This window comes from Anolis carolinensis, chromosome 5 (assembly GCF_035594765.1).
Source record: "Anolis carolinensis isolate JA03-04 chromosome 5, rAnoCar3.1.pri, whole genome shotgun sequence".
Lineage (NCBI taxonomy): Eukaryota > Metazoa > Chordata > Lepidosauria > Squamata > Dactyloidae > Anolis > Anolis carolinensis.
In genome coordinates, this window is record NC_085845.1 from 164,843,431 (window position 1) to 164,858,756 (window position 15,326).

Consider the following 15,326-nt stretch of genomic DNA (forward strand, 5'->3'; position numbering starts at 1 on the left):
ACCAGACTTCGCCACAGCAACGCGTGGCCGGGCACAGCTAGTAATTTATATAATGTAAGAGTAAATCACTGTGGGATTTCGCGTTTCTCCAAATCTCTGCATATCCTTTGTTTAGAAGTTTTTCTGTAGAGAAACATTTGGGCATGACGAGAGGTATTGTTGTTTGGATATGTCACATTTTCCAAACCTCTGGAGCAGATTTTGTGAAAGCAGAAAACAATAAAAACCAGTTTTCTACTTACATTAGCGGGGACAAGGAGGAGCCTTCTCTTGACTAGAACTTGGCTCTTAAGATCTTACAATATTTCTGATAATGTTCTGCAGAACCCACTAGTTTTATGTTTGCCACTTTTCGTAGTCATAGTCTTTTGATCCAAAATTTCTAGTTAAAAAGAGGAAAAGATGAAGGTACTGTTATACAAAGGAGACCTTTTCAGCTCTACCTAAGCTGTGAGCGTACGGGAGTGCTTCTCAAATTTGGCTGTGTCAATTAACTCTTGTTATTGTTTTCAAAATATCCACATTTTGCAATACTGTATACACCCGTGTATAAGTTGACCTGGTGTACAAGTTAAGGAGGGTTTAGGGACAAAAATTAAGGGTTTTGATATCAGCTCATGGATGAATCAAGGGTCATTTTGCTGACAGGAGAAAACACAGGTGCTACCTCAAAAGGGCCAACTAGCTGCCTTTAGTTACCATCATCGTTTTGCTGCCCAGGCATTCAAAGGCCAGAAACGGTCTTTCAGTGGAGAGAATAGAAGGTTCCAGGGACAGACTAGGCTCTTGCCTTTTGTTGCTCTACTCAGAGAATTGTATTTTATATATATATAAGAGTTAAGGTCCTTATATTGAGCCATGGATAAATTAACCTAGTTTTTTTGACTAATTTTTAATTAAAATCTTTAGGCTTACACAAAAGTATACACAGTATTTCCTGACAAACAGTGGATTTTTGGGGGTGTTCTGTGGTTTTCAGGCTGTATGGCCAAGTTATGGTAGCATTCTCCCCTGATGTTTCACCTGCATTTGGCTGGCATCTTCAGAGGATCTGATGGTGTTTTTTTTAAAAAATAGTCTCCTCTTCCTTTATAACAGTGCTTTCTCAAGACAGAAGTCAACTCAAACCCATGTACACATTTAGCCAGAAATCTTCTCTTTTAACTGTACTTGATAAATAGGAACAGTGTTAATTTTAAAAATCTAATTCAATTTTGTTTTGCCTACTTTATATTTTTTCTCTTTACAGATCCCCTTTGACATAACTTTACAAGCAATAAAGAGCTTAAGGAAACTATTTGATCCATCTAGTGGGTGTGTGACCATCGCAGGAAATGTTTTCAACTGGATAGTGTCATTGCTCGACTAAAACTGAAATGCATTTTAGGTATAGGAGTTTGACCATCTTTGGAATAATTTGTTCCTTATTTCTGCATTTATTCTGTGCAGTAGTACTTAAAATAATGAACATGTTGGTCTTTGTGAATTATATTGTTCTTGATGCAAATTTGAATTTCCTATATTAACTTTTGATTTGAAAGACATAAAACCTATGAGTTGTGTTATGTTCTTGTTTTTGTTTTAAGCATAATTAAAAGTTTATTTTACTGAAGATTGCAGAGGATTTATATCCATCTATACTTGGAGCAAATGAGATTATTTAACCTTAAAATGCCTAATAAATAAATATTGTCTTCCTATTTTCTCTTAACTGCTTAGACTTAACTCATGGTTCTGACCTAATAATAATATTCTTTCACTGCTTTTAGCAGTGTGAAATAACCTTTTAATCATATATATATATATGGTTGACTTCTATTTCTGGATTTTTTAAATTAAAGAACAGAAATTCAGATTATTGTGTTGTAGATCTTGTAAGATTTCATCATTTATAGCAATTAGACAGTCCAGCTCTGAGGCTGATACAGTGATTAATGGCTTATGGAGTATTGTTTTACAATAGCAACTGAATAACATTACCATGTATTACTGATATTGATACAAAGCATGCTTTTATTCTACTAAATATCATACCAGATTTCTTATTATTCAGAATATCTTAGGTGTATCTTAACGAAACGGAAAATTTCTGGGATAAAGTCCTAGAAAATGATAAAAAAGATATCACAAAAATATACAACAAGATTTTAGAATGGTCCACGGAAACAGAAGAAATCAAAAATTGCACGATAAAATGGGCAAGAAATTTTGGATATACAATTGGACTGACTGAAAGGGAGAAAATCTGGAACAAGAAATTAAAATACACATATTCTACAGACCTCCAGGAGAACTGGATGAAAATGTTTCATTGTTGGTATATTATGCCAAAAAAATTGGAATAATGTACAAAAATGCCCAAAATTTATGTTGGAAATGCAAAAAACAAGAAGGAATATTCTATCACACTTGGTGGACCTGTCTGGAAACATCAAAATATTGGAGATAAATACATGAGGAAACGCAAAAAATACTGAATAGGACATTTCCGATGAAACCAGAGTATTATCTCTTAGGACTAACGGAAAGTATAAAAGATTTGAATAAGAATGATGACATCTTATTAACTTATATTATGACAGCTGCAATGATGACCTATGCAAAATATTGGAAATTGCAAGAAATACCATCAAAAGAACAATGGCTAGAAAAATTGATGAAATCTAAGACATGAACAGCATGACCTTCCTTCTAAAAGAAAGTAAAGGGAAAATATTAAAAACAACAGATTAGAAGGGTTGTGAAGAATACAGGGAAAAAGCCAAGATCTAGAAAACAATTAAGAGTTCCCGCGAATTGGACTATGGATGAGTCCAGATTATATGGAAAAGAATGAACGTAACAAAATAAGGATAACGTGAAGAACAAAGAACGGAAGACTAAAATACCCTATACCCTGAAACCTTCCCTTCCCCTAATATTCCCTTAGAATTTAGAAATTTAGATTCCACTTACCTTTTCCTGTTAGGCCCTTCCTACTCTCAGATTGTATCCCCCCCCCCTTTTATGTAACACAAATGAAAACTGAATAAAAATATACAAAAAAGAAGAAGAATATCTTAGGTGTATCTATTAACTTGATTCCTTCTGGTATTTCTATGTTATGTTAAATTATTGTTTCCTTGGATCTTTGTAACAAGAGAACTGAGACAGTAACATCCATGAAATTGGAGGCTCTAACCACTTCATTTTGAGCTTTAGTTGTTAATTCCATCTTTTCCAGGCCATTCACCTATGGTTGGAAGCTATATGGATGGAAGGAACCCCATTTAAGATGAGCCCCACATTTTTTGAATGCTTGGATAACATTTTGCCATCTTAAGCCATTGATGGTTAGGGCTTAAGACAGTGGTTCTCAACCTGTGGATCCCCATATGTTTTGGCCTTCAACTCCCAGAAATCCTAATAGATGGTGAATTGGCTGAGATTTCTGGGAGTTGTATGCCAAAACACCTGGGGACCCACAGGTTGAGAACCACTGGCTTAAGATGTTTTTTAGAAATATGTAAATGTTTTATTGTGGAAAATAGCTACTATAAAGTGTTTTATTGTGATTTTTTTGGAATGAACATTTTTAGGACCTTCTGCTTTTTAAATATGATCCCAATCACCAAGTTCTTTCAAAAGAATAAGGGAACATCTGTCTCCTTTTGGGAAGGATTTCATAATGGAAATCTATTGCAGACTGTCAGGGGTATTGTGGTTGTTCACTGACAACTTTGCTAGAGTTTTTGTTTTGTTTTATTTGGTTACAGTTTGCTGTGTTTTTTTTTTCTTTTTCACAAAAATGGACAATGTAAAACAGGTTTATAAATAAAGTAATGTACAAGGATAGGAATCTCTTAAATGCCTGCTTAGAGATGTGTGGTGCCTCAACAGATTAGATTCTATTCCTTGATGGATAGTTATGGATATGATACAAGGGACAGAATACTGTACAAGGTAAAGCCTTAATGAAATGTCTGTTAAGGCACTATACGGACACTATTCTATATGCCATGTAGTGTAATGTAATGTGCTGAAAGAAATGTACCCAGACATTGACATGCCTGTGTTTCTTCCTGAGGGGAAGGCATATGTTTATATATCTATTATTTCATATAGTAAATACCCTGTAAGATTAAAGAGCCTGCTCATTTTCCTATTTAAATGTCCTGAGAATCAAATACTTATGAATGTTTAAATGGAGTGTTGATGTTAACTCTGTTTATCTGCTTTTCACCCTCATCAAAAAAGAAAAGAAATAGAAATTCATAGTAAAACGAAGCCCCGTAAAAAGAAAATAATGTACCCGGCTGCCGTTACCCTGGTGCCAGGGTCCCCCTGGCACATAGAAATGACAAACCAGGAGAAGGGTGAGGGGGTGAGGAGGAAGATCGTTCCTCACCCCGCCTCCCCCGTCTCCTAGCACAGATTTTTTGGCCTTCAACTCTCAGAAATCCTAACCGCTGGTAAAGTGGCTGGGATTTCTGGGAGTTGTAGGCCAAAAACATCTGGTGACCCCAGATTGAGAACCACAGTATAGCACATTATTTCTGTGTGTCAGGAGGACTCTGGCATCAGGGTAATGGTGGTCGCGCAAGTCACTTTATTTTTAAAAGGCATTTTTAAGGAGTTTGGGGAAGGGGGTTACAGCCCTTTGGGTTTTCCGAGTTGATTCAGTTTGGAAAACCCGAGAGGGCAGTCCACACAGGGTCTATACTGGATTAGACCTGGGTCTTTCAAGAAGACTCGGTTCTAATCCAGTACCTAATTAATTTGGTTTTCTTGCTTTGTCCCAAATTAATTTGCTTTTACCTGAGGCATTATTTGGATGCCTCTGGTAAAAGCATGTGAGCTCGCGTGTTTTGGGCCCTGTCTAGATGGGCTCTAAAGCTGACTATTTAAATTCTAAACTATTGAACCAATGTATGAACATGGATTTTTAAGTAAGAAGGAAGAGATTCAGTATTCCCATCTCTCTTCAGTTAAAAGCTGAATAAAATTTTGTCAGCCTTTCTTTGGATACCCTCCAAGAAAATCTCTGGTAAGAAGAAGAAATAGAAGCATTTTATATTCGATACTTCCAAGATAAAAGCACATCAGAATAAAGAACCTTTCTTCCCCTTCTCTTTCCAAAGGCTTTTTCAAGAGATGTTTGTGCGTCATAAGCAAAAGTACATTGGCTCTCTTTGCTTATGAATACCTTCAAGTTCTATTTTTGGAACATTAGGCATCTTAATTAAAAGGAATAATGCAATTTTAAAACTTCAGATTAAAAGCATATATTAGTAACTAAATGAAAATCTATTTTAGAAATGCTATCTTTGTACAGATATCAGCATGGTACCTATCAAAACTATCAATAGTCCTTTTACACTAAATATTAAATAAGATACATGTCACATTTCTAAATAGCTTGTTATCTTAAGGCATTTTAATGCAATAGGAATTTTGTCGCACCTTTTAACCCAGCTAAAAATTGTAATGAAGAGGTCTTGATATTCTGGTAACCATAGCAACATGTTCCCGTCAAAAATCCAAGATTAAGAATGTATTGCAAGTTTCAGAAAGAAATACTGTCAAAATATTCTTGAGATAACTAGTTTAAGATCATAGTCAAAGTTCTTAGACTGCTATATAGCATAATACCTTGCATAATAAAGCTTCAGAGTGAAATGATTTATTTTCAATGTGTTCCTTTGGTATTTTATGTGAAATAGGTAAGGTAAAGGTTTCCCCTGACGTTATGTGAAATAAATATTAAATACTGCTTAATTTGTTAAAATGCATACCATAGGATCTAAGATTTTAAAAAAGAGATTGAGATATATAATATTAATGAAGGGTAAAAAAAAAGACCAGCTCAAAGATTAAACTGTTGGTTTAATACTAGTTCTTGTTTAGATTAATACAGAAAACCCAAATGGTAATCAATTCTTGGCAGACTCATCTTCCTGGCAAGGAAAGGCACAGATGTCCTGTTGGAAGAATGCCCTGGAGACCTCTTACATGTCTTCTCCCAATGCTGACAACATTACTGAGATTTCCTATCTAATCAGAAAAGCTGAAACCTTTTGGACAAGGTTTCCAAGTGTACTAGAGCTTTCAGCAAAGGATCATTGGCTGCTATTTCCACAAAAGATGGGGTTTAGAGTTGAGTGAGAATGAAGTTTGTGTGTATTCCTACACACAAGGGAGTAATATTGAAGAACCAGCCATCTGTTCATAATCCTCTCCCCCCCCCCCCTCAATACAAAGCGTAACCCATTTAACATCCCACTAAAAAAGCTCATACTGAAAAGTTCCAGAAGGCTAAATGCATTAGTCTATTTACCAACACCCTCCCATATCCACATCATGGGTCCAAATCAATTTGAAATTCCCAGTTGTATAGTAGAAGGGACTCCTCACTCTTGCTAGGGAGTTTATTTTATTTTGTGTCAAAAGCATTAGGGAGTCAAGTACCTTCTTGCAGTGAAGTGGTCGCCTCTGGAACAAAAACAACATGAAGACACAAAGCTGTTTCCAACTGGGAGGCCTTTCTCACTTAAGCTGCAGTAATAGTAGAAATAGTAAAAATACTAACACAGTATGTACAAACTCTTCTATCTTCATCCACCAACTTCAATACACCAACCTCCAATTCTTATCAACTCAACACAGGGTTACTACAAACTAAGGCCTCTTCCGCACAGCTGTATAAAATCCACATTGAACTGGATTATATAGTAATGTTGATTCAGATAATCCAGTTCAAAGCAGATATTGTGGATTATCTGACTTGATATTCTGGGTTATGTGGCTGTGCGGAAGGGCCCTTAGGCAACAGCTGCCACATTCCAGTTAGAGTGAACCTGTGGTTAATCCTGAGACATTGATTCTGTTAGCACTTAAAGAAATGCTGAGTAATTTACACATTCTGACACTCCACAGATTCAACACTGCTTGAAAATATATTCTTTTTAAAATCCAAGAAACCAAGTCTTCGTTTTGCAATTTTATGCAGGAGACACCACTGTAATATGCCATTACATATAATGGGAGTTTTCATCCAGAACAACAGCACTATGGTGAGTTTATGTCCCTGTGACCTAAAAGTGACAAATGGGTGATATCATCAGCCTCTTGCCCATTGACAGGAGTTTTAATCAGGATTTAGAAGGTTATATTTGAAAAGTACATGGTTACCTATACACAAGATTTAGTATCTTTTTTTAAAAAATAGCTAGAACAACACATATCTAACCAGTGGGTCTACACATGCCCAGTAAATGTATATCTATATCTGTCTATATCTATATCCATCTATCTATATTTATATTCTATTCTATATTCTATATCCATATTAAAAGTGAAAACCCATATGTATGTATGTGGCACGGGTGTCTGTTCACACAGACCGCCTCTGACCTCCACAAACAAGCTACAGTTCCCAGTGCTGAGGAGCCACCAAGTCACCCTTTTCCACTGATGTTGCGGTTACAGCGAGCTCCATGAACATATAGCTCAAACCCTGCCAATGTTCTTCCCAAACACTGCGGCCCACCATCCAAGGCATCCTTTTGTTTGGGGACCATTTCATCCTAGATTTTGCATTGTCCTCCACCACAGGCAGGCATCCCAGGGTTCTCCATTGCTGTGGAATTTGCATGACCCCTTCTACTGCCCTTCCCTTTCAAATCTGTCTCCATAACAAACACAGTAGAACTGAACACTTACTGGAGGAGTTTGGGGGACTGACTCCACATGGCGGAAGTTGTAGTTCACCCTGCATCAAGTCAGAGCACTGTAACTCCTACTGGGGAATGTAGAAGAGTTGTAGTTCACCTACACCCAGAACGCTATGAACCCAAACAATGATGGGTCTGGACCAAACTTGCACTGCATACCCGATATGCCCAGATTTGAATACTGGTGGGCTCTGAGGAGAATTGGCCTGGACATTTGGGAGTAGTTGGTACTGGGATTTATAGTTTACCTGCAATGAATGAGCACTTTGAACCCCACCAATGATGGACCAGGACCAAACTTGGCACACAGAGCCCTCATAACCAAAAGAGCATATTGGACAAGTTTGGGGGAATGGGAGTTATAGTTCACCTGCATCCAGAGAAACACCGACAATGGACCAAACTTTGCACAGAGAAGCCTCATGACAAACTGAACATACTGCAGGGGTTTGTGGGAATGGGCCTTGATTTTGGGAGTTGTAGTTCACCTGCATCCAAAGAGCACTGAACCCAGCCAACGATGGATCTGGACCACACTTGGCACACAGACTCAACATAGCCTGCTGTGGATACTGACAGATGTTTTGAGACAATTATCCCTGGAATCTGGGAGTTGTGGTTGTTCACCCCCATCCAGAGAGTACTGCAGCCAGGCGATGACCAGCCAATGATAGGTCTGGACCACACTTGGTACACTGACCCAAAATGGCCAACTTTGAATACTGGCAGGGTTTGGGGAGGATTGACCCACAATTCTGGGAATTGTAATTCACCCACTCCAAACTACCTAACAATCAAAGACAAATAATGCCTTGATCAAATAACCCGGGCATTGCCGGTTCCCCAAGCTAGTATATAATAAAGGTCAGTGTTTGTATGTATGTGGGTATGTATGTATGTTTGTATCTGTGTGGCAGCTTTCTGATTGGCCGCCATTTCTGAAGGCCACTGGGACTTCCATGAATGACAGACCTGGCCCAAACTTGGCACACATAACGACTATGACCCATTCTATGTCCTGGTACCATTTCATAGAATCATAGAATAGTAGAGTTGGAAGAGACCACATGGGCCATCCAGTCCAACCCCCTGCTAAGAAGCAGGAAATCGCATTCAAAGCACCCCCGACAGATGGCCATCCAGCCTCTGCTTAAAAGCCTCCAAAGAAGGAGCCTCCACCACGGCCCCGGGGAGAGAGTTCCACTGTCGAACAGCTCTCACAGTGAGGAAGTTCTTCCTGATGTTCAGGTGGAATCTCCTTTCCTGTAGTTTGAAGCCATTGTTCCGTGTCCTAGTCTGCAGGGCAGCAGAAAACAAGCTTGCTCCCTCCTCCCTATGACTTCCCTTCACGTATTTGTACATGGCTATCATGTCTCCTTTCAGCCTTCTCTTCTGCAGGCTAAACATGCCCAGCTCTTTAAGCCGCTCCTCATAGGGCTTGTTCTCCAGACCCTTAATCATTTTAGTCGCCCTCCTCTGGACGCTTTCCAGCTTGTCAACATCTCCCTTCAACTGTGGTGCCCAAAATTGGACACAGTATTCCAGGTGTGGTCTGACCAAGGCAGTATAGAGGGGGAGCATCTGTGGTCCATCATTTGGGGGATGATGGACCACAGATGATGGGATTTGCAGTACTTTCAACCACTTGAGCTCCCACAGACCACTGCGATGCCCACCTGTGACGGATCTGGACCAAGCTTGGCAGACAGAACCTCCATGACCCCCTTTACATCCTGGTGCAGATTGGGTGCTGATGGACCATGGATGATGGGATTTGCAGTACCTTCACTCACTTCCTGAGATCACTGCAATTGCCAGGAATTACAGAACTGGACCAAACTTGGCACACTTATCCCAAATTACACACTTTACATGCTGCAACTGTTTGGGGGAGGATGGGCCAAGGATTATGGGATTTGCAGTTCCTTCACCCAATTCACCTACCACAGACCACTGCAACGCCCATGAATGATGGAACAGGACCAAACTTGGCCCACATAACCCCCAGATGCACTTCCTGGTGCCATTTTGCCGATGATGGACCACGGATGATGGGATTTGCAGTACTTTCAAATGCTTCATCTCCCACAGACCACTGTTAATCTAACCAATGGTGGATCAGGGCCAAATTTGGCATATATATCCCATATGACCCACTTTACATCCTAGAGGGGGATGGACTTTGTACAATAGGACTTGCATATAGGAGTTGTAGTTCACCCACACCCACTGAACCTAGCTGACATTGGATCGAGACTACACTTGAAACATAGGCAAACAATGACTTTCTCAAATGACCTGGGCACTGCCGGGTCACCAAGCTAGTATGTAATAATAGTGAATGTATGTATCTATAGGTGAATGTATTTTCCAAATTGGCTCCCACTTCCAGGAAACCCTGTGATTCCTGCCAACAATGGATTTGGACTAAACTTGGCACAAGATTCCCCATGACCAACAGAATGCTGGAGGAGTTTGGGGAGCGGTGGACCCAGCTCAATGGGAGTTGCAGTCCCCCCCACAACCAGAAAGCCCTGTGACCCCCACTGATGATGGATCTGGACCAAACTTGGCATGCATATCTTTCATCACCATTTTTAAGTAATGCTGGGTTTTGGAGGGGGATGGACCCTGAGCGATGGGATTTGCAACTCACCCTCATCCAGTGATCACTTTGAACTCTACTCACAGTGGATCTGGACAGAACATGGGACACAAACCCCTCATAACCAACTTTAAGGACTTGTGGGGGTGGGCATGCACCCAGATGATGGAGATTGTAGTCCACCCACATGCTTGTGCATTTTCTTTATAGGGCCATTCATAAAATCCAAAACCAATGACTTTTCTAATAGTTACAAAGTACCCAACCAGGGCATCGCTGGGTACCAAAGCTATAATAAAAATAATTCAAAAATTATACCACGTAAGAACAAAACTATCATCCATAGGTCCATAGTTATAAAGTAATTTAGGCCCCTTCTACACTGTCATAGAAAATCTAGATTATCTGCTATTAACTGGATTGTATGGCAGTGTAGGAGCCCCAGTGGCAAAGTGTGTTAAAGCACTGAGCTGCTGAATTTGCAAACCGAAAGGTCCCAGGTTCAAATCCTGGGAGCAGAATGAGCGCCCGCTGTTAGCTCCAGCTCCTGCCAACCTAGCAGTTCAAAAACATGCAAATGTGAGATCAATAGGTACCACTCCAGCGGGAAGGTAACGGCACTCCATACAGTCATGCCGGCCACATGACCTTGGAGGTGTCTACGGACAATGCCGGCTCTTCGGCTTAGAAATGGCGCTGAGCACCAACCCCCAGAGTCAGACATGACTGGACTTAACGTCAGGGGAAACCTTTACCTTTACCTTTCGACACATATAATCCAGTTCAAATAAAATAAGATGGATTATATGTCAGTGTAGGGGCCACAGGCATGTCTTAAAAGTCTTTTTTTTTGGGGGGGGGGGGGAAAGTAGTCACCAGATCCCATCTGATCTTGAAAGCAACCTGTAGGCTGTTAGGAATTGTGGGAGCTGAAGTCCAAAACTCCTGGAGGGCCGAAGTTATCTTCAGGTGGGCGATTCCTTTTGCTACTAGAACAGGGACTACGAAACAAGAGAACCAATTGGAAAGCGTGTGAGATGCGTTCGTCCCATCATATGCCTCCGCCCTCTTTAAAAAAAAAGCGGGTTAAAAGGGCAACATTAGCAACTTTCCAGCTGCTCCTTGTGGGTCTAAGCCCCTCCTATTTCCTGATCAGAAAAACCAGAACGCGGCGCACTCTCTTGCCCTTTCTCGGCCGCCGTAGGCGAAGGAGACGGGAGCGTTCTCGCAATGCCTGTTGGGGCGGGCTGCTAAGTTCTTCAGAAGCGGGGGAAGTCTCTCGGAAGCGGCGGAGGTTGTGCGGAGTAGGCCTGAGGCTCCTCAGGTGGAGGAAATGAGTCGGGCCGGCTAGAAGCCTCTTCTGGGCGAAGTGCGAAGGTGAACAGGAGGGTTAGCTCAGCTCTTGTCCTGGTTCTGGGAGGCGGAGGAAGGTCCCTCCTTACTGGAGCCCTCTCATCCAGGGATTCGGTGGCTGAGGAGGTAGATAGGCGGACGTACAGGCCCGTGGGACCAGGTGGGCATCCCTTGTGCCGCAAACTTGGGCCCTCCAGGTGCTTTTGGACTTCAACTCCCACCATTCCCAACAGCCTCAGGCCCCTTCCTTTCTCCCCTCAGCTGCTTAAGCCCATGCCTGGCTATTCCATAATGTACATATAATAATAATAAGTTTTATTTATTATCTGCCTTTCCTGGTGCGTTGAAAGTCAAAAAGCCGTGAACAAAATATATACAATAAATCACATAGATAAAAACACATTAAAAAAAAAACTTGCACCAAACACAGATACAGAATTGACATAGAGTACCAGTAGAATACAAATCAAAGCTCACAATTGAAAGTTGGCTGGGTAGGCCTGCTGGAAGAGTTTGGCCATAAATTGTGTTTTCTATTCTGACAGCTCATTTAGCCATGGGATCTCTACCTGCGGGTGGTTCCACAGACTTCTTGGGGAGGCTGATGAAAAGGCCCTCTGGGTGACAGTCACCAGTTGGAGTAAGTGTCCTCCATAGGACCTCAGTGTCCTAAAGGGTGGATTATGATGATGTTGATGATGTTTTTATAATAGTAATAAATCTTTATTTGTACCCCACCACCATCTCCCCGAAGGGACTGAGGGCGGCTCACAGAACCACTCCAGGTGCTGCATATAAACAACAATACACAAGTATAAATACAGTGACATAAGTAGGAACAACAGCACATATAAATTGTAAGAATATAAAATTATAAAAATTCCTAAAGCACAGTAGAACCTGCTAATAAGCTGGCTATCTGCTGTAACAATCAAAGTGTGGAGAAGTACAATCAGTGGCTCATTAAGCTGACCATAGATTACACAGAACCAAAGGCTTGTCCGAAGAGCCATTTTTTAAACTCACCCGAAAGGTTTGAAGAGTGGGGGCTAACCTAATTTCTTTAGGGAGGGTATTCCAAAGATGACGGCGCCACCACTGAGAAGGCCCGCTCTCTCGTCCCCACGTGAGATGGTGATGGGACCGAGAGAAGGGCCTCCCCAGTAGATCATAATGCTCATGCTGGTTTGTAGAATGAGATGTGGTCTCAAAGATAGGTTGGACCAGAAGTGTATAGGACTTGCACCCACACTGTTGAATTAATGCGGTTTAATACCAGTTTAACTGCCATGGTTCAGTGCTATGGGATCTTGGGATTTGTAGTTTGATGAGGCACCATCACTTTAGCAGAGAGAGCTGAGCCCCCAGATGGCGTAGTGGACTAAGTGACTTGAAGGTTGGGTTGCTGACCTGAAAGCTGCCAGGTTCGAATCCCACCTGGGGAGAGTGTGGATGAGCTCCCTCTGTCAGCTCCAGCTCCATGCGGGGACATGAGAGAAGCCTCCCACAAGGATGGTAAAAACATCAAAACATCCGGGCGTCCCCTGGGCAACGTCCTTGCAGACGGCCAATTCTCTCACTCCAGAAGCAACTCCGGTTGCTCCTGACACGAAAAAAAAAAGCAGAGAGCTAAAGTGCTTATAAAACTATTTCTCTCATAATTCCATGGCATTGAACCATGGCAATTAAATTGGGGCCAATTTCATTAATTCTACAGTATAGATGCACCCTCAAGTCTGTTATTGGAAACACTTTTGATAGATGCTGCTTGTTTTGTGTGTTACATCATGGAATTACAGTGCAGGTATTAATAGGTGCCTTCAAAGTTGATGCAATCATTATTCATTAGGTAGACCAGTTGTTCTCAATCTGTGGGTCCCCAGATGTTTTGGCCTTCAATTCCCAGAAATCCTAACAGCTGGTAAACTGGATGGGATTTCTGGGAGTTGTAGGACAAAACACCTGGGGACCCACAAGTTAAGAACTACTGAGGTAGACTGACAGGTTTGCAGCTGTGTACATCATGATGCACAATGGCTGTTTGTCAGAAGATATTTCCCTTGATTTATTGTACTTGCTTTCATAGTAGTATACTTTAGGTGATTACAATAAATAAGTTGAATTAAAAAAAAACTATAAAGGACCCTGTTTAAATTCTTTGTAACTAAGAATGTATTTTCCCCTTTTGCTTACAGCTTCAACCATGCAGGAAAGCATCCGTTTTGCTTCTTCGGGAGATGATGATGTTAAAATATGGGATGCGTCATCCATAAATTTGGTAGACCAGTTCAGTCCTCATTCTTCCTCCCATCCAATAAACTCTGTATGTTGGGGCTGCAACAGTATCCTTTGTTTTTGCATAGAGTTCAATATCTGGGTCTGTATTTCCTCACTCTTTTCCAATAATAGTTTTTTTGGGGATTTTTTTAATCCCTGGTAGATTTACACTGGATTGTGTGGTTGTCAGACTGTACAGTCTAATTAAATTATTGTCATATTTGTGTCTGGTTAGATCTTGAACTATTCTATTCATAAATTGCACCTATGTTTTGCTTAGTGTATAAAAAGGTGATTAGAAACACTGATGTGCAACTGTACAAATACAGAACATTGCTAATCAGTAAACCTTTTAAAACTGATAAGAAGTAATCGCAATATTGCCTAATGTTGTTAAATGTACTGGGATTAATATATTTATGTTCCTAGCTACTTTACAAAGCTTTGTGCTATATCCATGACTCTTTGTTTCAGATAATTTTTTGGTTACTGCCTCAGGTACTGGTGATAAAATAGTTATTTCAAACTATAAGGGTAAACCAATTCCTCTCTTTGAACTAGCTGAAGGGGTAAGTAAGATGAATTAATATTTTTGTTTATTCAGAAATTAAGATGAAATGTGGCTTATTCCCTAGTAATGACTATAGGATTACAGGTTTTTTTTTTAGTTTTTGTCTCTTTTCTGTTAAAAAAAGTACTGCTTATTAAACTTAAAAAGTAATCTTAGTTAATTATGTTTTCTAGTCAGAAATGTTGACAAAAGTTAAGCAGCATTATTTCCTGATACTTAATGAGTGACATCCTGTTAGTGATACACATGCCTCAAAATTGTCACTTAGGTGCCACTTTTTCATAGGGTACACCAAAAATTCTCCAGCCTTTGTGTCTCATTCAAAACTTTGCTCCCCTCCCCTCACATCTGCTGATACTTACTGGTGGGAAGAAGGAGAGGGAGGCAGTTCAGACAATTAACTGCTTTGGGGGTTTTTTTGGAAGAAAAGATGAATATACATTCATTTCTTTCTGAGCCCAGTTACTTCTTCATCTGAATTGTCTTCTCATCAGTAAGCACTAAGCAGAAACAGCAGGGGCCCTCCCAGGTTTTGACAGTTGCTGAGCTCCCTGGAGCTGCAGAAGTTATTGATGTAGGATCTTCTCCAGTGATGAGTCAGATTGAATGACAGTAAAAATTGTGGATTATTAAATCACTGCTACTTGTCTAAAAATAAGGTTGTTTAGCAAGGGACCTCAACATCTGAGGAGAAAGTGAATGAAAATTCCATAAAAGAATCCTTAAAATAAATGATGGTAATCTAAAAGAAGTGCACATCTCAAAAGTAAAAAAATCAAACCCACAGATGTCTCCAGTACTACTCCAT

At 40.4% G+C, this 15,326-nt stretch overlaps 2 protein-coding genes across 11 annotated transcripts in view; both read left to right on the plus strand.

Moving 5' to 3' along the window:
• The window catches only part of cfap54 (cilia and flagella associated protein 54), a 156,291-nt gene extending 153,236 nt beyond the window's left edge, over window positions 1-3,055 (plus strand). For 7 of the 8 annotated variants that reach the window (XM_062982835.1, XM_062982828.1, XM_062982829.1 and 4 more), the window contains one exon: window positions 1,250-3,055. Coding sequence is in view for 7 of the 8 variants with exons in the window: in XM_062982828.1 (XP_062838898.1) it covers window positions 1,250-1,369 (120 nt within the window). In the remaining variant the exon portion in view is untranslated. The remainder of the gene's footprint in view (window positions 1-1,249) is intronic. The other variant, XM_008110880.3, reaches the window with a different exon arrangement.
• An 8,404-nt stretch (window positions 3,056-11,459) lies between these two features.
• nedd1 (NEDD1 gamma-tubulin ring complex targeting factor) overlaps window positions 11,460-15,326 on the plus strand; it is a 30,348-nt gene continuing 26,481 nt past the window's right edge. Inside the window, exons 1-3 of one of the 3 annotated variants that reach the window (XM_008110835.3) lie at window positions 11,460-11,694; window positions 13,866-14,012; window positions 14,422-14,516. In XM_008110835.3, coding sequence (XP_008109042.1) covers window positions 13,874-14,012; window positions 14,422-14,516 — 234 coding nt within the window. In that variant the 5' untranslated portion in view covers window positions 11,460-11,694; window positions 13,866-13,873. The other 2 variants (XM_062982837.1, XM_062982836.1) reach the window with 2 other exon arrangements.